This window comes from Excalfactoria chinensis, chromosome 2 (genome assembly GCF_039878825.1).
Source record: "Excalfactoria chinensis isolate bCotChi1 chromosome 2, bCotChi1.hap2, whole genome shotgun sequence".
Taxonomy (NCBI): Eukaryota; Metazoa; Chordata; class Aves; order Galliformes; family Phasianidae; genus Excalfactoria; species Excalfactoria chinensis.
Window position 1 is genome coordinate 85,859,006 of NC_092826.1, and position 21,641 is coordinate 85,880,646.

The following is a 21,641-nucleotide window of genomic DNA, read 5'->3' on the forward strand; positions in this document are numbered from 1 at the left end:
GGAAGGCAACATTGCAAATATGGCAGTATGTAAACAGACAAGGAACAATGTAAATTCATCTTAATCCATTTACCAGGAAAATATGATTAAGTTGCAAGTTTAAGCTGGAAAATAGGTTACTGTATTGAAATACCTCATGCATGAGAGAATATGAAGGCAGAGTGTCTCCTTTTCTACTTAAATCAGGAAAAATTTATTGGCAAAACCTAAGGGTCATAGAAATTAATTGTTTTCTGGCTTGCTGTGTCCAGATGCCTCACTGCTTGGCCTTGGAAAAGCTGTGACTGCTGCTGGGATGAGATAGCGCTTCTGTACAGACCTTCAGCCAGCTTTGGGGTAATAACTTTTGGACATTGCTAACCCCACAGATTTGAATCGGTGTCCTATGAAACGCTTCATATAACAGAAAAAGAAAGAAAAAAGTTCCTGAGAAACAAACAAACAAACAAAAATCCAGCCAAATTTCTATAAACTATTTAATCTCCGTTGTAGGAGTTTTGCTGAGTCAACTTTCAGGAAAAGTGCTGGACAACCTTCCGCACCTTCTTTACACAAGGAAAGGAGAAATGAGTTGTGTGGTCATTTGTAGCACTACAGCTGACTCTCTGTGTGACCTGCAGCAGCTAGACGCAGTTGTTCTTAGCTCTACTGTAGGATGTCTGCTCCTCCACCATTAACTGCATTGTGGGGAGTGCTTAGCTCACATGTGCAATCCTGAAAGTTGCTGAGACAGCCAGCTGGACTCTGAACAGTGGCCAGCAAACTGATTTTTCATGTAACATAATTTCTCAGACCTCACCTGCTTTTGTTAGACCATACACCTAGGAACACCGGGTAATAGCACCAAGCACTTAAAGAGCTGGGCTTTAATTAAATTTCGCTTATGTCTGTCCTTTATTATGTACCCACATACTTTCAGATAGTGGGAATCTGTACAACATTCGAGGGAAATAAAATACATTCTTTGCTCCGATTTGTTGTGCAGTTAATTACTGGAATTGATTCTGACTGTAGTGGCTGAAAAAAAACATAGCAGTGGAGGTGTATTCTTTTAATTGACTCTTAAAAATGTTGTTTCAAAACCAGAGCACACAAATAGGGTTTCTGCTAAACCTCCTTTTAATCTTTGCTTCCTTCCTGTTTCCTAACCTATGTGATATCTTCCATTAAATACTTCTTGTACTGCTAGGCTGTTCCTTCTACATAGTGTGTTGTATTTTGCAGTCAGCAAAGAACAGTGGCTTGGCATGGCTACCGGATGGGTAGCACAGTATTAACTACTGGATTCTATGTAGGAACTTGAGTCTGATGCTTTGGCTTTCAGAGCAATTTATTATGGTCATATGTGATAATTAGAAAAGATGAGAGAACACTCACAAAGGAAAATTGGAATTTAAATACATCAAGTCAATGTGGAAAATACACATTTTTTGTGGCTGTGTTAAGTACAGTAAGTCTTAATTTTGTGTCAGAATACGGAGTGGATACAGCAGTGAACTGTAACTTTTGTGAGAGAGTGTGCTTTAACTAGTGGGAATGTTTAAAAATACTTTTAAATGAATCCTTGTAGAGTAATGAACTAATCTAAATTTTGTACATGATTTTGAGACTTCACCAGGTACTTTGGAGCATGCAATGTCATGGATTCACATCTAAAAAGTTAGCTTGAATGATATATGAAATAGTGTCACCAGCAGGAGCAGAGAGGTAATCATCTCTCGGTACTCAGACCTGGTGAGTCTGCACCTTGAGTACTGTCTTCAGCTTTGGGCCCCTAAAGACTGAGGCCCTGGAACGTGTCCTGGGAAGGGCAATGAAGCTGTGAGGGGTCTGAAGCACAACTCTCATGAGGAACAGCTGAGGGGGCTGGGATTGTTTAGTATGGAGAAGTGGAGGCTCAGGGGAGACCTTATCACTCTCGGCAACTCCCTGAAGGGAGGTTGTGGCGAGGTGGGGGTTGGCTTCTTCTGTTTAACTAGTGATAGGACTGGAGGGAACAGCCTCAAGTTGTGCCAGGGGAGATTCGGGTTGGACACTAGGATAAGCTTCTCTAAACGAGTGGTCAGGCACTGGAATGGGCTGCCCAGGGAGGTGGTTGAGTCACTGTCCCTGGAAGTCACTAGGATATGTGTCAAATGTGGTGGTTTTCTATGTCTTTCATTATAGAGGAGATATTTTCTAGCACAATTATCAGCATGATTTCATAGCACAAAATACTTTTTCAGCATACACGCAATGTAAGCAAAGCGCATATCTAATTTCCCTTCCTGAATCACTGTTGCTCACATGTGCTGTGTAACAGGGAAACAAAGTTTAAAATATTTAATATATTTTTTTCTACTTTTCTGTTTTCTTTATATGTTTTCAAGTGTTGCCATATGTGCTGAGGGCATTAGCCTTTAGCTTTTATCTGAGAGCCTAAACAATTATATGCATGCACATGGGAGACTGTTGAGTGTCGAGGTTTCTGTCTCACACAGTAGAGGATAATATTAACCTTGTATCGTCTCGTGGGTGTATGCCTGTGTATCTGTGATCAGTTAATGTTAATTTTGAAATTAGCAGATAGGAATCATGCTTCCACTTGAGAATCATATTTAGCACAAATTTAAGATGAAAGAGATCGAGGAGTTATGTTACTACCACTTGTTTGAATTGTTCTTTACCTCTTTATGGTGGTGAATGTTCATCAAATCCTTGTTAGACCTCTTGAGTAAAACTATTATGAGATTTGTTGATCTTTTTGGAATGTTAACAACTTCTAAACGTTTTTGCAAAATTTAACTGTTTTTGACCATTTTATAAGTGATTTAATATTGGCCACTGAGTACACAGCATCTGAGCAGAATATAAATTAAACTGCATTGTTTTATTTTCTGTATGTTTTCTCCGTCTTAATAACAGGACAGACCTAAATCTGAGCGCAAGCAGTTTTAGAAGCAAAGTTGTTTTTCTATTCAGTATGTATCTGAATCAGTCTATCTGCTCAAAAAATGAGGTCATCCTTGCTAACTAAGTAGTGTTGTATCAGCTTTTATGTGCATTAGATTTAAGCTGTAAGTTGGAGTTACTGTGTATCAGTGATGATGGGGGGGAAAATGGAATTATGGGCATAAAAGTTATTCCTACAGGTTGAAGCAGTTTCAGAACTACATCTTCACGATAAAAATAAGAAATACAGATGTATGGAAAACATTGCACATAGGGTAGAGAACATTACACGTGTCGCTTCATTCAAAATCCAATGGACATAATAAATACAAGTTTTAACAAATCATGTAATTTTAGCCTTTCCAGATCACTGTAGATTTATAACATGGCGTATCCTGTCTGTAGAAAGAACTCTTTGTTGCCATTTGTTGTAACCTGCTTTGCACTTTTGGTGAACAGAGTAATTAATGTCTTGCGAGAGTATTTCACAGTGCTATAAAAAGAGAATGTCTGAGTGTCTGGTTTTTGTGTTGTCAAATTTGATAAAGGGTTGGACTTATAATTGTGTTGAGACTTGCATTTGTGATTGGTTTCTGTCTTAAGTATTCAGTGGAGTTACGTGGTAATGAGTCATAACATGATTTTCTGCTATTGACTACATAGGGTCATACTTTTTACAGAATGCCAAATTATTTGAACTATTTTGAGAACAGCAAAAACTAAAATCAGCCTTTTAACGCTTTATCCCAAAATACATCTTTTACTTTACAGTATCAAAGTGAAGTACAGTAATTACCACATTAAGATGATCTTGTCGTGTTTTCATTAATAATGCAAATAAACGTTTTTCCCTTGGAAAAACAAACAAACAAAAAACAGCTAATTCTTCAAAACAAAAATCATTTTGTTGATTTAACTAAAAGTGCATTGAGCTATGATTGTGTCTGTGAAACATAACTGTGACTGGAGATGTTCCATTGTTGTTTTTAATGTAGCATCTCATCTGTAAGGGCTGCTCCAAGCTTCCTATTGTGCGCATTTTGCACGGAAATTATTTTTTCTGTCAAATTCCCTTGACTTGTGGCTGAATTGGAACATCTTGCTTGTTAATTCTGTCACAAAAACTTGTTTCACTTTATATCCTCATCTGATGCTTTTGATTAATTCTTGCTGTTTTTCAAGTTCTATCCTTAGATGTGTCCTCTAACATGCTGAGGATTTTTCCTCTAAAGAACGCAATTTCTGACCCAGTGTGTCTGTAGACATATTTACTTCCTGAATATAAGGAGTGTTTGTTGTTGTTTATTTTTTGTGAAAAAAAAAAGAATCAGTCACAGTCCAATCTCTGAAGTTCTGAAGTGGCACCTGCATTTGCTCCACAGAAAGCTAAATCTGAGGGTTTAGGTAAGGAGCAACCTTCAGGTTCAGGAGATTGTGTTCTCTTTATACAGCCTTGTGCTCAGTTGCTGAGACTTGGAAAAAGCCCAAAAAAATATTTTAACAATGGGAAATTGTGTCTTTGCAAGTTTGATAGATACTCTCAGCTCATGATGATCCCCTTGTTAGACGCTACAGACTGACTGAGCCTTTACCAAAAGAAGTTCATTCTGGAATTACTAGTCATGATTCTGGTTACATTAATAAATAATTTCTGTAGATATTTTGCTTTATAAATTCCTTCTTTAAAAGTGTCCGTACTTCCCAACCACAGGAAATGAGTTCTGTTAATACTGTTGCATGGATGCAGCTTTGCATTTTTTGATGAATATTCTCTGTGTAACCAACGGATGCTCATTTCTGATTCTCACTTAATCCTTAATTTTCTCCTTTGCTGTATTTCTAATTGGTAACCAATTTTGCTAATTACTGTCTAGAGATTGATGGCTATCATTATAGTATGACTTTAAATCTCTTCAAGATACAGCTTGCATTGTCCTCAGTGACTGTAATTTTCTGCTACTGTTTGATCCCCAGTTACAACATATTTTCTGCTTTATTTGTAGTGGGAAGGCCAACGTCCATTCTAGGCCTGCCAGATTAAACTCAGACACTTGGTTTCAGCTTGAGAATTTACAGTATTTGTATTGTGATTAGTCCTTCTTCCTGCCTAGGAATTCTTCATGTCTCATGTCTCTTCATGTCTCACTTTTTGGGCAGCCAAAAAGCTACATTTGTTTGTGACAGGAATGTGACAGACTTTCCAGATTCCAGGTCTTCAGCACACTGTAATGAGGAGAGATCATAACTATTACATTTCAACTGATCTTCATCTTACAAAATCGAGTATATATAACCACCTCGTTCCATTCCGTTTCTTAAGAGTAATCATAGAGGATTAAAAAAAAGAAATCTGCACTGTTTCTTAAATCAGTGAAGATAATTGCAGATGATACCAAGTTGGGAGGTGGTGTTGATCTGCCTGAAGGTAGGGAGGCCCTTCAGAGGGATCTGGATAGGCTGAATCACTGGTCTGAGGTTAACGGGATGAGGTTCAACAAGGCCAAGTGCCGGTTCCTGCACTTTGGCCACTGTAACCCCATGCAGCGCTATAGGCTTGGGGCTGAATGGCTGGATGACTGGGAAGAGGAAAGGGACCTGGGGGTGCTGGTTGATGCTTGGCTGAACATGAGCTGACAGTGTGCCCAGGTGGGCAAGAAGGCCAACATCCAGGCCTGTATAAGAAATAGTGTGGCCAGCAGGAGCAGAGAGGTGATCATCCCTCTGTACTCAGCTCTGGTGGGGCCACATCTTGAGTACTGTGTTCAGTTTTGGGCCTTTCACTACAAGAGAGACATTGAGGCCTGGAACGTGTCCAGAGAAGGGCAACAAAACTGGTGAGCGGTCTGGAGCACAAGTCTTATGAGGAATGGTTGAGGGACCTGGGATTGTTTAGCCTGGAGAAGAGGAGGCTCAGGGGAGACCTCATTGCACTTCCTGAAGGGAGGCTGTGATGAGGAGGGCCTTGGCCTCTTCTCCCAGACAACAAACAGGACCCGAGGAAATGTCCACAAGTTGTATCAGATGAGGTTTAGACTGGACATAAGAAAGAACTTTTTCTCTCAGAGAGTGGTCAGGCACTGGAATGGCCTGCTCAGGGAGGTGGTGAAGTCTCCATCCCTGGTAGTGTTCAAGAGTCATCTAGACAGGGAGCTAGGAGATATGGTTTAGTGGTTTTTCTGTAGGTATGGTAAAGGGAGGACGGTTGGCCTAGATGATCTTGTATGTCCTTTCCAACCTTGTGATTCTATGATTCTATGAACATACTTTTTATTACTTATCTATACTTCTGTTATTCTTCCAGCTGACTGTCTGAGCTGTGCTTGCTAATAAGTTTGATTCTTACTGCAATATTTCTTTTTAATTCAGATTGCTATCAGAAGGTGTCATGACTTAAATGAGAGTGGTCTCCAGACAGTATTTGTTGCATGCTGTCATGCTAGTGATATCCGCTGACTTACTTCTTTCAGTATATCATTCTAATTAGTTTTTAAATGAATGAATAACTCTTTGCACACACTTACCTTGGAAAATTTGCTTAATAATTTTGTGAAAGTTATTGTTGCAAGATAGATTCTCTTTTTCCCTATGATCCAAGTTATATTGCATTGTGTTCATTGGGAACGTAATTTGCATTACCTTATCACACCTTCATTAGTAAAGCACACTGGATTTCTTTGAAGTTAAGCTCATGGGTTTTGGCTTAATGAGAAAATAGCATTGTTTCTGAGTCTGAAGTGTTATCACTGAAATTTTAATTCCAGAGCTATGTATGGCTATGTTTCAAGCATATCACAAAGCTCGTGTCTTACTTTGTTGTAAAAATTTAAGACCAGGCTGTCACCTTTGCCAGAGTAGCACGCAGTAAAACTGAAAAACACTGAGGTTATGCAGTAGAAGCTTTGAATCTTTAAGTGGGTGGCAAGGGTGTATGTGTGGGATTTTGAGCCAAGTGCTACACCTATGGTACTGAAAAATGTATTTATCATTATTCAAATTTGCTTTTTATGCTGCTTACAGAAGCAGTAATTCCCTATGCAACTTTTTTCTATATGGTCATATGCAAATAATTGCTTTTTAAGGAAGAACTGCTAAAGCATGACAGTAAAAAATGTTAATCTAATAGATCTTCCTTTTATAAGGCCATGAATCTTAACTCTGTGCAGAAGCATTGCCCCTATATTCTCTCAGGAGATATTAGTCCTGAAATCTAACTGGGACTCAGGTCTGCAATTAAGAACTCCTCTGCATAGGGACACAGAATTATAGCCATCATAATAATGCTATCCAAAATGCAGTTCTGCTTTGAGATTTTACTATTATTTGTTTACTTTCAAAACCTTCATCTCAAACATTAAATTCACTTTATACACCACTGATGTTTGTTCCCATATTCAGACACTTGAATCCTGTCATCTTCAGAGACGATAACATCATACACTTCTAAGTTGATGATAGCATCCCTGAAAACCAGACTGCTAGCATTTCTTGTGGGTTACTGCCTCTGAAAACTTGAGAACGGTTAGCAGTGTGCAGTAACAACTGTCTGGTGTAAAACTGCTTAGCATTTTAGTTTGAGTATATGGATTGTGTTGTAAATTTATTTAACTGGCCAGTCTCTCTGTTAAATCTTGAGTTCTGGTATTTAGTTTTAACAGTGTATTTTCTAAGTATTCTCTTAGTAAGTACGTAGCATAGAAGTAGCTGTGTTTCATGTGATTGACTGGTGTGGTATAAATTGTTTTTCATTAGGTACTTTGAACATGCAGTGGAATAGTACGTTAAACTGAGTGCATATTGTGCATGTGTTAACTGCTGTTCTCTTCACAGCCTTGATCCTTCCCATGTAGATGTTTGCAAGTGGGAAACATTTTATATAATGATTTCTCATAAAGTAATAGGCAGAAAAATATCCAGCCAAATTGTTTGTGTAGCTTGTGATGTGGGAATTATGTCTCTAAATCTGTCAGCTGTTTTGAGTAACTCTTAGAGCTGAGAATATTTTCCTCAAAATCTGCCTTGCTTTAATGTTTGTCTTGCTGGGCACCATTCTTCTATCTTTCACTGTGCTGCAGAAGTTCTCAATATAAATGATCCTGAAATGAAATTTTGGAATAAAACATTGACGCAATAGCAATTTTACTTCTTAATTTTCCTGTTTATCCATCGGTGATTCTGCTTCAGATGAGGATGTGAAATTCTCCTGTTTTTTCTGTTCCCTTCCTCTCCATGTTGCCAACTTCAGCCTGTCTTGGAAACCACTTTGACATTTTGGTGGCTTTTCTGGTTTAACTTATTTTAAAAGACCCCATCTATCCCAGTGCATTTCTCAAGAAGTGTCTCACTTTTATCAGATTCATTCCTTAGGGGGAAGTTGTCTAACAAGGAGAGGGCTGTTGCTCCCATTTACTTAATAGCCAGTTAAAATCAGCTGCACAGTCTTTTGTTGGACAGTCTGCACTCAGCTTTATTCTTGTGATGACATGTTCATCGGTCTTTTTTAATGACAGTTATCATGCTTTATTGTTTGGTTTTTTTTTTTTTTTGTTGTTTTTGTTGTTTTTTTTTTTGTTGTTGTTGTTTGTTTGTTTGTATTGTCTGTATTGCAGTAGAGGAGAAAATTTGTTTTTCTCCTTATTCTGTTTGGCAGTTTCTGTTTTTCCATGGTACCTAGCAGTAGTCTTGAGTCCTGTTCTCCTGAATTTTAGCAATGGAAAGGAATTTCAGCCAATCTACTATTTCTTGTACAGGTTCTGGTCACAAAGTGCATTTTGAAACATGGCAGTGTATATTAAGGAAGTTCAGGGTGTAATATTTCTCACAAAATAGAATACTTACTATTCTTTACTTGCATTTTATTTACAATCAAACAACTTAATGAGGTTTCTCTCTTGTCTCTTGCCTCCAATAAGTTCCATTATCTTTGCTGCCTGCATGCTAGAAAAAAAAAAACAAACAAACAGACCTCAACAAAACAAAAGAACCTATGCCTGAATGAAAAATGAAAGCAGCATCCCATTTGTCATAATTTTAGAAACACTTTCAGGGATTTTTATCTTCTTGTGCCTGTATTGCTGAATGTTGTCAACACCCCTCTCAAAAATGTTACAGTGTGAAATCATATCTTGAAGAATAACAGAGATATCAGAGGTACAAGGGATCTGTCACACAAAGGACAAAAGGACTCTTTAGACTGGAAAAGCAGTATAACTGAGAAGGACTAGAACAGAAATCAATAAAATCATAAGCAATGAGAAAGAATAGAGTTATTTCTTGTCTTTCCCAGTCTAAGGATTAAGGGGCATCAAATAGTCTTAGCAAGTGGCAGGTTCAGGACGAACAAGGTTTTTTTCTCACAGAAAGTGTGTATGAGCTGGAGGATCTGGGATTCAAGGGCAGACTGGGCAAGCTGATGGAGGAGTAGTCCATCACAGCCTGCTGGTTATAAAACAACCTGACAAAATCCCATTGTTGGAAGGAAGAAAGGATTCTGGAGGACCATAAGTCTTGCACACTTCACGCTTCCTTGGGCTTCTGCTGGTGGCCATTGTTATTAGCAGATGCCTGGGCTTAGGTGAACCTTTGATCTGATCTACCTTATCTTCAAAGTCCCTGAACCATTAGTAGATAGTAGATTATAGTGGGGAGAAAAAGAGTTCAGAAGGATTTTTCTTCTTTAATTAGCATTTGTTAATGGAGCACAGCTTGCAGTTTTTTTTTTGTCTTGGATTTAATCATGCCAAAAAGGCATGTTAATCATTTTGGTTTATATGCCTGATTTCTTTGTCAGAGTGAAGAGCTAAATGACTGTCACTGAAGGAGACATGGATGAGTCCTCAGAGCCCAAGACATTCAGCATTGATAAGCGTTGTGTCAGACAGAGAAAAAATTTATTATGTTCTCAGCTAGTCATGACTGAGATCCTATTGTTTCTGGCTATGCCTGACAGCTCTAATGTTAAACAGTGAAGGGTCATAGAAAGTTAGTGCACTAAGCATTAAGTACATTCCCCAAAACAGGTCCCTCGTGCAACTTCAGTAAATTCAAACTTTATTTTTAGTAATGACCTTTAGTAATGTGAGTCTTGATCCACTGAGATGCTGTTCACTTTCAATGCATCTCCAAATCCCTTTTTTACGCATTTTAAATCAACACATGCTTATTCTGAATTTATGCATGTGGATAGATGGAGAGATGTAATTTAAACACATCTGTTCAAATATGCATTTCAGATCAACTTGGTGCCGGTTCTCATAATACGGCTGAGTTTTTGACGGGTATTATATCCCTAAAGTACACAGCAGATGGTATTTATTAGAGTTTGAATGGAAATGAACTTTAAGGATGTTGAGCTTTTTGTCTTACGTCGTGGTTTTTGTTGATGTTGTTGTTGGTTTTTTTAATCTTAAAACAGTAATGATCTGAGGTTATAAATCTATAATGGAGTTATGTAAAATGTTTCATCTTATGGGAAGGGTAAAACACCCTGTAGCTGAATGAAGTTAGTCCAACTTTTAACTATGATGTGGGTTTTGGTTTATTTTTGTTTCGTTCATTTGTGAGGGTTTGTTGTTGTTGTTGTTGTTGTTGTTTTTGTTTTTGTGAGAAAATTGATAATGGGAAATATTACAGTATTTCATATGAAATATTTTGACTGCATCTAATAGGAACACTAGTAGCCCTAACTATAATTGTTTAAAGAGAGTAAACTGGGAGTACTCCTTCATCTTCAGCCAGCAAGCCATGTCAGTTAAGAAACATATTTTATCCAGGTCAGTATTCCCCAGTGCTAAGGATAGATTGAATCCCACCTTATATGGATCCTCCCTACCAGTACCTTCTCAGATCATTTCTGGAAATGTGATCTCCTGGTTGTCTCATGGTGTCATTCAGCCCAGTTTCTAAACAACCTCTTTTGGGGCACGAGGTGGGCTCAGTAAATAATGGTGACATAAAATACTTATTCTCGCTCTCAGTCTGGATTGATCACTGATAGTGCTGTGCAGCCTTTCCAAGGTTGATGGATGCAAGTGTCGATGCACTTGCATCAAAACTACTAGTGGCTTCACAGTTTAAAAACCACCTTGTAAGCTATGTTTGCAAATCAGTTTGAAGATGCTGCTTATCACAAAGCTCAGGTGCAACGTTTCCCCCTGTGGAAATCACTTCTAGTGTTTTGCAAAATGTAGAACACCGAAACCAGGGTGCACAGAATGGTTCTCTAGTTGTAAGGTAGTATGTAGTTTTTGCTACCCTGGAAATCTGATATATCTCACTATGAACCACCTCTTTGCATTATTCTCCTGTGTGTATATTTGCATATATGCCCTTCTTTATGGAGGTCTGCAGGCATATGTTGAACCTTGCTTTGAGGTCATGTCTAGGCTTTGTTTTGTCCGTTGGCTGCTGTTTTTTGGTTTGCATGTTTTTAACAGAAGAAAAAAATCACACTATAAATACAATATGGCATTACAGTTTCTTTGTCTGATTTGTTGTATATAAGACATCATCCAGGTATGGATCCAAGCTGTGAAAGCAATAATAAGAATTAGGATTATGCACTTTACATGCATATATATACAACATATAACTTACTTAAAACAATAAATATTATCCGATGTTTACTGTTGTGTGGAAGTAGACAAGTAAGTCTACTTGTGAATTGTAGGCTTCTATTAACAGTAACAACAAAAAGATATCTTCACTGTGATGCATGCAAACTGTGAGGTGAAGGAAAAACTGGTTTGTTAGGCAGCCTAGAATTGTGTTAGATGCTAATAGAGAACATTTTAAAATATTTGAGATAATATAATTGCTTTGCAGATGGAACACGTACATAAATGAAAGATGCTAGCAGGTGCCCTGCCAGGGTGGAATCATATGCTATTGTATTTAATAGAAATATGCGCACCATAAGCAGGTTGAAATTTACTAAAAGTGATAAAATAGAAGGTCTGAGTAACTAATTTGTAACTCAGTTTAAAAATAATGAAGTCTAAGCATGATATAAAATGATTTTGTTTTTCTCTTGCACTGAATAATAGCAGTTTTCTGTTTTAGAGAATGAGACCACAGATTTCACCCCTTCCTCTCAGTACATCATTGTGTTTGACAACACTAGATGTAGTGTGTTTTGTTGGTTTTGTTTTTTTTTCAGTATACATTTATTATGTGTTTTATAAAAATTCAATCAAAATTTGATAAATTTGTGTTTTCAGTTGGCCTAGTTAAGGACAGATTTATAGAAGCAAATGTAAGGTTCTTCAAACTTAAACAGTGCTTGAATTTGGATACTGATACTAAATACAGAGGAGCAGAAACAGTATGGTAGAATTGCTCGGAAAGCAAATGGTATCCTGGGCTCCATCAGGAGAGGGGTGGCCAGTAGGGACAGGGAGATGATTATCCCTCTCTACTCTGCTCTTGTGAGGCTCCATCTGGAGTACTGTGTCCTGGTATGGAGCCCTCAGTACAAGAAAGACAGAGAGCTGTTGGAAAGGGTCCAGAGGAGGGCCATGAAGATGATCAGGGGGCTAAGAGCACCTACCCTATGACGACAGGCTTTGGGCAGGACAAGGGGAAATGGATTTAAGTTGAAAGAGGGTAGATTTAGGTTGGATGTTACGGGGAAGTTCTTTACTAGGAGAGTGGTGAGGTCCTGAAACAGGCTACCCAGGGAGGTTGTGGATGCCTCATCCTTGGAGGTGTTCAAGGCCAGGTTGGATGGGACCCTGGGCAACCTGATCTAGTAAATGTGGAAGTTTGGTGGCCCTGCCAGGCAGGGGGGTTGGAAATTCATGATCCTTGAGGTCCCTTCCAACTCAGGTCATTCTGTGATTCTGTGACCTCTTAGCACTTGTTTACAGTTATTTCTAAGTGTGCTGGACCATACAGCTCCACTATAAAATGGACTCTACTGTAAGAAGAATTCCTTGCTCATTTTTGGGCAGTTAGAACTTCCCAAAATGATCATTGTGTTTGTATGTCTAGTCTTGTTTAGGATCATAGGACATAACTTTTCTTGTGCTAATGGAAGGAATTTTTCTGTGTAGAGGGCCAAAAATCAGAAAATAAGCTGAGGAACCCTGACCATTAGGTCTGTACTATCTTATAGATGGTATTGATTAGTACTCCAATTCAGATTGTTGTATTGTTGGTTTTTGGTTTGTTGTTGTTGTTTTATTTTCTGAAATACCATAATTGTATTGTAAAATGTTCTAAGAGTTGACTTCGGATACTTTTCTTCTCATTTTCCCAAGCTGAAGGATATGATAGCATGTCTTCAGAGAAGAAGTTTTGCAAGACTTGTGATTGCTAGTTAAAATGTCTATACACATTCTTTCTAGGCATTGGTCAGAATTATGAGGTCTTTATAGGACTGGCAAAGTTTAAGTATTCTTCTCTCAAAAATACTGAAACAGAATGACTACCTCCATCATCAAGGCTGTATGGAGCACGTAGCCTTCTGTGGATTTTTGTGGGGGGAAAAACAACAGAAACGATTTATGTTTCATAAGAATCTCTGTATTCTTGATTTTCTGTACAGTGTATTATGAAGCTTCTTCACTGACCCTAGGAAAAAATGTGCTGTGAGAGGATTTTTTGAGACTTACTGTAAATGTTCTTGTGTAGCAAATGGTACAAAATGCTTTCTGGGTGTGTTCAGCATTTTTCATATTGTTTACTTCAGGATAACTGCATTTCATTAAATAAATAAGATGGGCTGTGACACAACAGATTTATTCATTTGGAATTTTACATTGTATTTCATATCTGGGACAATTCTTTAAAAATCTACCGAGTCTGTGCAGTAAAGAACTTTGTGCTGCTTTGTTTCAGACTCTCAGAGCAGAGGTTGCCTTAATTTTTAAGTGTGCATGTGTTTTCTGTTTTTCTACAGTATGTTTTTCCCGATTGTGTGTTTCAATAAGAAGTCGTGCTTTGTATGCGGAGCTGATTCCTCTCACTTTTGTCTATGAGTGCTTAGAGAAAGGCTAAGAGCATGATTTATTTATTTTTTTCAGTAACTGGGTTTTATTCTGTGTGAAATTTCATATCCCTTTTTTCCCCCTTGTTGAAGACTTCTTTTTCAACAGTATAATTAACAGTGGTATAAAAATGTACAATACAACGTTGTATTTTGGGCAGTCTTATTGGATTGAACTGCAGTTAATTGCTGTTGCAGAGTGTGCCATGGCCCTTACTCTCTTTTCATACCCTAACTTTGCTTTGTGTGTAATAATTCCATCCAGAAAGAAATCTAATTACTAAGATAATTAACACCTTATAACCAAATGGAGTTCAGACTTTGGTACCGTTTATGAATTTTTAAAATATGTAATTTCCTTTTAACTGAGTGACAACTGGTGTTATGGAGAAAAAGAGCATATTTTATTGTATCTAGCTTGATTGGGCCTTTTAATTCATGTTGCTATAGAAACAACCAAACCTTTATCAAGGATGGTATTACTACTACCATTGGTAATAAATGCTTTGACTATTTCTGATAGTGTCATTAGAATAACTTCATTATAGTGATTTTGTCAAATGTAATGAATGTTCTGTGCATGTTCTGAGAAATGGCAGCTGATGTTACATGATCCTGATTTATGAAGTAATGTAATTTTTTTCCATAAGCTTACCATGATGCACAAAACATTTGTACTGTTTACAAAATCATGTTGCAGAGCCTTATCTCTTTCACTGTGTCAGCCTTAAGAATCCTTTGATGATTGAAGCTGTTTAACCAATACTTGGGGAATTTTTGCTATTCTGGGTAATATTCATCTTGTTTCCCACTTACTGGACATTTTCAAGGAGTTAGTCCAATAACTGTATTTTACAGGTGTTGATTTGACATTCAAATTCAGTGTTTAACCAAAATGTCAAAAAATTGAGTGAGAATTCACAAACTCAAAAAGGAATTGAATTCAGTTTGTTTCTTTTGCGAGTATTTTTCATAAAGAAAAGATGAAAGGAGATTCTGACATGACATTTTCTAATTAACTTCTGTGCAGTTAACTGTATATGCTGGCACATGTGAGATGAAGCCAAGACATCTACTTCCATGTAAACTAACTGCTACTACATATATACAAGTTATTTTCTTTTGTTCTGTTAAGTCTAAATAGTCAGGAATGATAATTGCCACCATATATTTTTTGTGTTAAAAACTTTGGGATGAACCTAACTTTGCATCCTGTAATATTGCATACAATGAAATTACAAAGAAAAATACTCTGCTCTTCCCCTTTCCTGGGTCTTTTATCAATATATTCTCCTGTTGCAGCAAACTTCACTGTTGCAGGAAGGCTCTTTTGGCTATGCCAATTCGAGTTGCTCTGCCCACTGTAACCGCAGCATTATATTTTCTATGGTGATGCACTGTAACAAGACACCTCCAAGAGAACAGGTCTCAGCTGTTCCCTTGCAATATCCTACCCTAAGTACTGTAGAGGTATTTAGATCAGAAAGGATCTCTAGAAAGTATCTAATCTATTCCCCCTACTTCAGACAAAACCATTTTTAAGTTAGATGCTACCAATATCTGTATGGGGTACTTACCTTTCCTAGTAAATTATATTTTCTTCACTTTATCATTATTACTGTCCGGAAAACACCTCTTCTGCAACCACAGCCTTGTCTGTCAGTAGGGAGCACTGGGAGTGCTATTCATTTCTGCCTCTCAGCAGAAGAGGTTTGTCATTATTCCCACTTTAAAAGCAAGCTGACAGAGACACAAAGCAATGCAGTGTTTTCCCAGCTTCTCCTAAGACAGTGGTCATCCAGCTGGCTATCATCACGTGTGGAAAACTGTGTCGATATCTCCAGGGTCCCATACAGTGCTCTGTAAATAACAGGCAGTAATCTCTCGCTTGAAGAACTCATTATTTCTGGGTCATGTGCTTAAGGGTTCTGCATCCTCAGTCCAAGTGCAACAGTTAGGAGCTGTTGAACTTGATGAACAGGAGAGCTCAGTGGCTGTAAACAGAAGTATTTTGTTTTCATTTTAGTGCAAAGAATAGTTGGCTTTTATGGAGTACTGAGTTAGAAATTAAACTGCGACTAAAAGATGTCTTATTGGCATTTATAATTTCTAGGCTTCGTGAGATGCCAGCCCCCTTTTTTGGATATCCTGATCTCTTTTGAAAGCAGTGTTAAAAATTCTAGGGGCTAAGTCTCAGAAGTTACACATTTTGTGGATTAAGTAAGCAGATTTTAAGAAATCTGTCATCACCTAGAATTTCTGATGAAGAAAGAGTTAGTCCAAGTGTTTGTTTGCTGCAGTGTCTTCTATATTGCTCATGCTGTCTGCTGAGTACCAAGTGTATTTTTTATTCCCTAGCAATCATTTATTGATTGATTTATCTAAAGATCATTTTAGGCTTCAATTTCTGCAGACGAAGTTGAAGAATTTTAAGTCTATGTATGCTAGCTTTTACGGGAGTAAGAATTATATGTCCTAAATTCAGTGGTTCTTTCTACTTTCTTTACAGAGTGCCTGGAATAACAATTGCTACAGACATCATCTGTGGTTTTCCAGGAGAGACAGATGAAGATTTTCAAGAAACTATGAAACTTGTAGAACAGTACAAGTTTCCAAGCTTATTTATTAATCAATTTTACCCACGCCCAGGAACTCCTGCTGCAAAAATGCATCAAGTTCCAGCTGCAGTGGTAAGACACATTCTTTTCCTCCACAGTAAACCGCGTATTTTTAATTGCATGAAGCATATGCATGTAAATGTAGATTTTCTGCAAAACTGTGCTACATTTCAATTAAAGATTTATGTTACTACTTGAATTGCTTTTAGAGATTTGCTAGATCATTATGTGCTTTGTCATACATTAATTATTGTTTACATTGCTAGGAAGAGTATAATAGTAGTTATACTGAAGTCATGTCTTTTCTATCAAGTTTTGATTGAGTAAGTGCTAAGAGTGGTAGCTCTTTGCACTTTCTTTTCCCCATTTTAAGACTTCTGTGACTTCAGCAGTCTTAAACCTGTTGTGAATAATTGTGCAAAGTTATAACAATAGAGCAATAGTAATATGTGATTTGTTTGTCAGATATTCAATTTGCGCACAATAATTCTGCAAGACCACCTTATACTCTAGTTACAAAATCACGTCTTCCTTCAGCCTATGTGCTGAAGGCCATTGAAGAAGTTTGCAGTTAGTCTTTCAGTTTTGTGATATTTTCTTTATTTCTGCTTCTAGCTTAAATGTAGAACCCTTCCTAATAACACATTTTCAGCTCAGAGTCATACGTGGCAAGATATCTTGTCTTACTATAGAAAGCAGGTGGCTATTGGCTATGTTTTGATTCATTATAAATAGCTTTTTGTAAGTAATAGTAGCAATCATATATGAATATATTATTTTTTTAATTGAATTTATTACTCTGCAAAATTTTGTAGTTTTTTTCCAAACAAAAAAAAACTGTAGAAGACTGCCAGTACAATAATTTAGATCATTATTGTCTCACTACTACTGGCATAAGTAACATTTGTATTCCCTATCAGTATAAGAATGAAAGTTGGCCAACAATGTAAGTCTCTTTTAATAAAAATCGTTTATTTCCATTTGCTTGTTCTGGTACTCTAATACAAAGTCAAACCTTTGTATCTGTACTTGTATTTCTCCACTTGTTTGTCTGAAAGTGAAGAGTCTCTGCTTACTCTCAGTGTATACCATGAATTCTGTAAGATATCAGCTGTAGAAGACAGGAAATGAGAGTATATCTGGCCTCTGCAATTTATTATTCAGAGAAATACCTCTTGAGTAATGATCATATATTATAGTTAGTCTCACAACAGAAAATACTGGGTTTTTGGATATAAACAGCTGTTGTTGAAATACTATACTTAGCATAACAAACTGACACAATTGAATTATTTTTATTAGTTTAGAATGCTTTCTGTAAGGTCATATAAATGAAAAATATGCAGAAATGTGATTTCTGGAAGTTAGGCAACTTAAAAACTGAAATATGATTTGATTTATATTCTTCCATCCACTAGTTTGTGGGTGCACTATTGTCACAAGAGGAGCAAAGAGCTTAGTTTGTTTTCCCCTTTTCTCTTCTAACTGGTGTGCCCTGGGAAGACATTGCATGAAGAGTTCATTTATCAGAAGAGTATTCACTGTTCTGTGAGTTCGATGGTTACTTGGAAAGTGGTAATATCACTTAAACCCAATTTCACATTCTTATTTCTAGCACTAGCTTAGGGTTAAATTGAGTAAGAATACTCAAAAAAGATGAAGTCTCTAATCCATGAAGGATGGAAAATCTGTGATTAATCATTTCTTTTTTTTTTCTCCTTTCTATTGTAGTTCTTTAAAAAATCATATGAGATCATAGAATTACTGAATGGCTTGGGTTGGAAGGAATCTTAAAGGTAATCTAGCTCCAACCCCACTGCCGTAGGTTGCCACCCACTAAATCAGGCACTGGATCAGGTTGCCCATGGCCCCATCTAGTCTGACCTTGAACACCTTCAGATCCCTTGTTCTTCTGTCTTTCTAGAAGTGGAGAGTAACCAGTCAAAGAGAAAGGAAGGAGGCCATGCAGTCTTATGCTTTATATTTACAAAACTTCTAGATAGAAGCTAGCCGTCTCTCCTGCGTTAGAAGGAACATGGTGGCATTTTATTCCTTGTCTACAGTAACTTACCATGTACGTTCTCTGCTAGGAGAAGCCACCATGCATGCTATGCATACTTAATTCTTTAACAAACTATTATTCATGACATCATTTTGTGTTAGTTTTTTTTTCTCTTCTTCTTTTTTTTTTTTTTTTTTTCCTTTATCTGCTCATGCTTAGGGAAAGAAATAGCACATACGTGATACTGAAATATTAGGTGCAAGTGTACATTTATGTAGTGGATTATATCACCAGTCTAAATGTGTGAGCTAGTGCTTTTACAGGATGTTTGTGACAGTGTTCTCTGCACTGAAACTGATGCTAGGATCTCATTCACTGGGCATGGCTTAGTAGGAGCTATTGGCAATAGGTGAATGGTTGGACTGGATGATCTTTTAGGTCTTTTCCAACATTGGTGATTCTGTGAGAATAATTTTATCTGTATTATTTAACCACAGATGCTGAACCAGTGAACATATTACTTGATAATGGTCTTTCTTAATTTTTTTCCTAAAGTCTGGGTTTATTTGCTGTTACTTCAGCTTTGCAGTATTTCTACAGTGAGGAGATCTGCTATATGCAAACTGTTCTGCTCCAGTGTAGTCCGGTTCGCTAACTTTGGTTCAAGGCAGCTTCAGTGTTTTTGCTGTAGTATTGCAGCTGTAGTACTAACATACTTGCCTTGCCAGTTCCTTCTAAGTTAGCTCTTTCCAAGAAGAATGTAATTTAGGGACAGCTGGTGGAGTACTAAGCATGGTAACACTTAGTGCTTTCAAATCTTTAGTGGATAGTTTTGCTAAAAGTTGTAAATACAATTGCTTTTCTGGATAAAAATCTCACTTAGATTTCATGATGAGACCAAGTAGAAAAAAAATAAAGTCAGTAGATCTACATGGAATCTTCCCTTTACGGAGCTTATTTATCTTTGAAAGCTTTACAGGCACTGATCTTATTCTAAAAGAACAGATGACACTAATCCAGATGGACAAGTCTGCCACCACAAATTCAGAAAAGACAGCTAAAGCTGTAAGCTTTTCTTGTTCCTCATGGAGAAAAAGTGTCCGTGGAGAATCGGACATCTGTCTAAATGGTCACATCACTTCATAACAATCAATTAGGCTATGCTTACTATGAATGCTCTCTCCAGCCTTGAGAAAAGTACGAGCCCAGTTAAGCAACACTAACAATGACTTTTATTTGTAAGCAATGGCAGGGATTTGCTGAGTCATGTGTAAGAAAAATGAGTCCAAATGTTGTTTGAAACTTTAATGCTTATACCCCGCATTTTGTCCACTTACTGCTAAGTACTTTGTTTCAGAGATGAGTCTGGTTGTTCATTATCTCCACTGCGCTCTCTGTAAAACAATTGAAGAAGTCTTTAAAAAAGTAAATTACAAAATGCTATTTTGTAGGTTGTTTTTACTGACTCTAACTACAGGTAGTATTTGTAGATAGGATCTGTGTTTTTTCACTTTCCTATTGCATTTATTCATGAAAGTGATAGTGCTGATAGTTGTACACTTTCAGATTATAGGTTCTAGTCAGCTATTTATGCTAGTGAGCAATGTAAGAGAACAGGTTTCAGAGGGGTCTGGTAGGGTTTTCTGTTTATCTGCTTGGCATAGGATCTGACTGCTTTGATCCTAAATGTAAAACAATTACACTTTCTCTCAAGCATCTCTAGTATTCTTTTGCTTTGATGATTCTGATTTCTCTATACTTTATTTTTCAAGGTAGCTGTTATCTCTCTGGAGATTTGGAGGGGAAGAGTTCTCTCTCTGTCCTTGAGATTTGGTTTGTCACCATTTCTGCGAGCATTAGGGGACACTGTCATCTTATGATCAGCTTGATTTCTGTCACAGGGAAGCAAATTGAAATAGCCATTTTGCAAATAGGTGTCATAGTAAGGAACAATTGAGTTCACCTGTGCTGAGAACCAGATATGGCAGCTTTTTTGAGAGCAGTGATATGACTGTAGCTTCCTGATTATGCTGCCCTCGGTGGCAGCATGGCTGGATTCCAGCCTTTCTGTATGGATTTTCAGTAGTGTAAGCTTTTCTGTTTGTAGCGTAAATATTAGATTTCTGTCAAAAAAGCATCGTGATGTCCAGATAGAAGACTATGTATTCAGTTTCTTCACTATCTCTTTCCTTTCCTCTCTTTATAGATATCATAAAATAATTTACCTTGCTCCCAGCAGGAAAATTTAATGTCAGTCAATTGCTAGGCTTTACCTTTAATTCCTCTGAAGATTTTCTCTTTTTATTTTTTTTTCACTATATTTAGTTCTGTTAAGTACTGTGATTACTATAGTGAGATAAATAAGTTATAAACTTCATACATGAACTGCTGTGTGATTTCAAAAATCACTCATCTCAGAAACAGAAATAGGTACAGGTATTTTCTTTTATACTATATAGTAGAAAAGTTTGACATCTGAACCTCTACACTACTTGCTTCCTTAGCAGCTCACATCTGTTTATGGCTTGCTACTCTGCCTGAGTGAGGACTTTTACAGCAAGCTTAAGACCAGAGAGTTAAAAATGTGAGGGCTGGAGGGGGAGTTTGACTGTGAAAAAAAAAAGAAAAAATCAATATATAATCTTTCTTATTTGTCAGAGAACTATTGAGTGAGGTATTCCAAGTAAACCTTTGCCAGCAAGTTTTGTGCTTGCTTTCTAGTAGTTTTATATAGACCATGTTTCCTTACAGTTTTTATGAGAAGGATATGAAGTACTGTAGAAAGCCTTACGAACCATCAAGATAACCGTTCTTTCTCTTATGTAAAAGAGTAGTTATTCTCTGATGGAAATCATTTTGATTGGTACAGCTGCTGGTTACTGGGGGGAAATCTGTGTTTTCTTTGTTTTCCTTTCTGAATGCTTATAAATAGTTATGCATCTTTTCCTCCGTGGTTTCCTGAGAGCTGACTGATCCATGAGAGCCTAGTTCTTTTTTTCCCCCCATTTTAAAGATGGTAAAAATATTTTGCTTCTTTTAGACTCCTGTGTCTTTAAATCTGCCCCAGTGCTCACCATTCACTATGTAGCCAGAACTGGGGTTTTCT

General features: G+C 37.2%; 1 protein-coding gene across 2 annotated transcripts in view; it reads left to right on the forward strand.

The window, feature by feature from the left end:
* Positions 1-21,641, forward strand: part of CDKAL1 (CDKAL1 threonylcarbamoyladenosine tRNA methylthiotransferase) — a 344,063-nt gene that overhangs the window by 234,793 nt on the left and 87,629 nt on the right. For both annotated transcript variants that reach the window (XM_072328453.1, XM_072328454.1), the window contains exon 12: positions 16,425-16,605. In XM_072328453.1, coding sequence (XP_072184554.1) covers positions 16,425-16,605 — 181 coding nt within the window. The remainder of the gene's footprint in view (positions 1-16,424; positions 16,606-21,641) is intronic.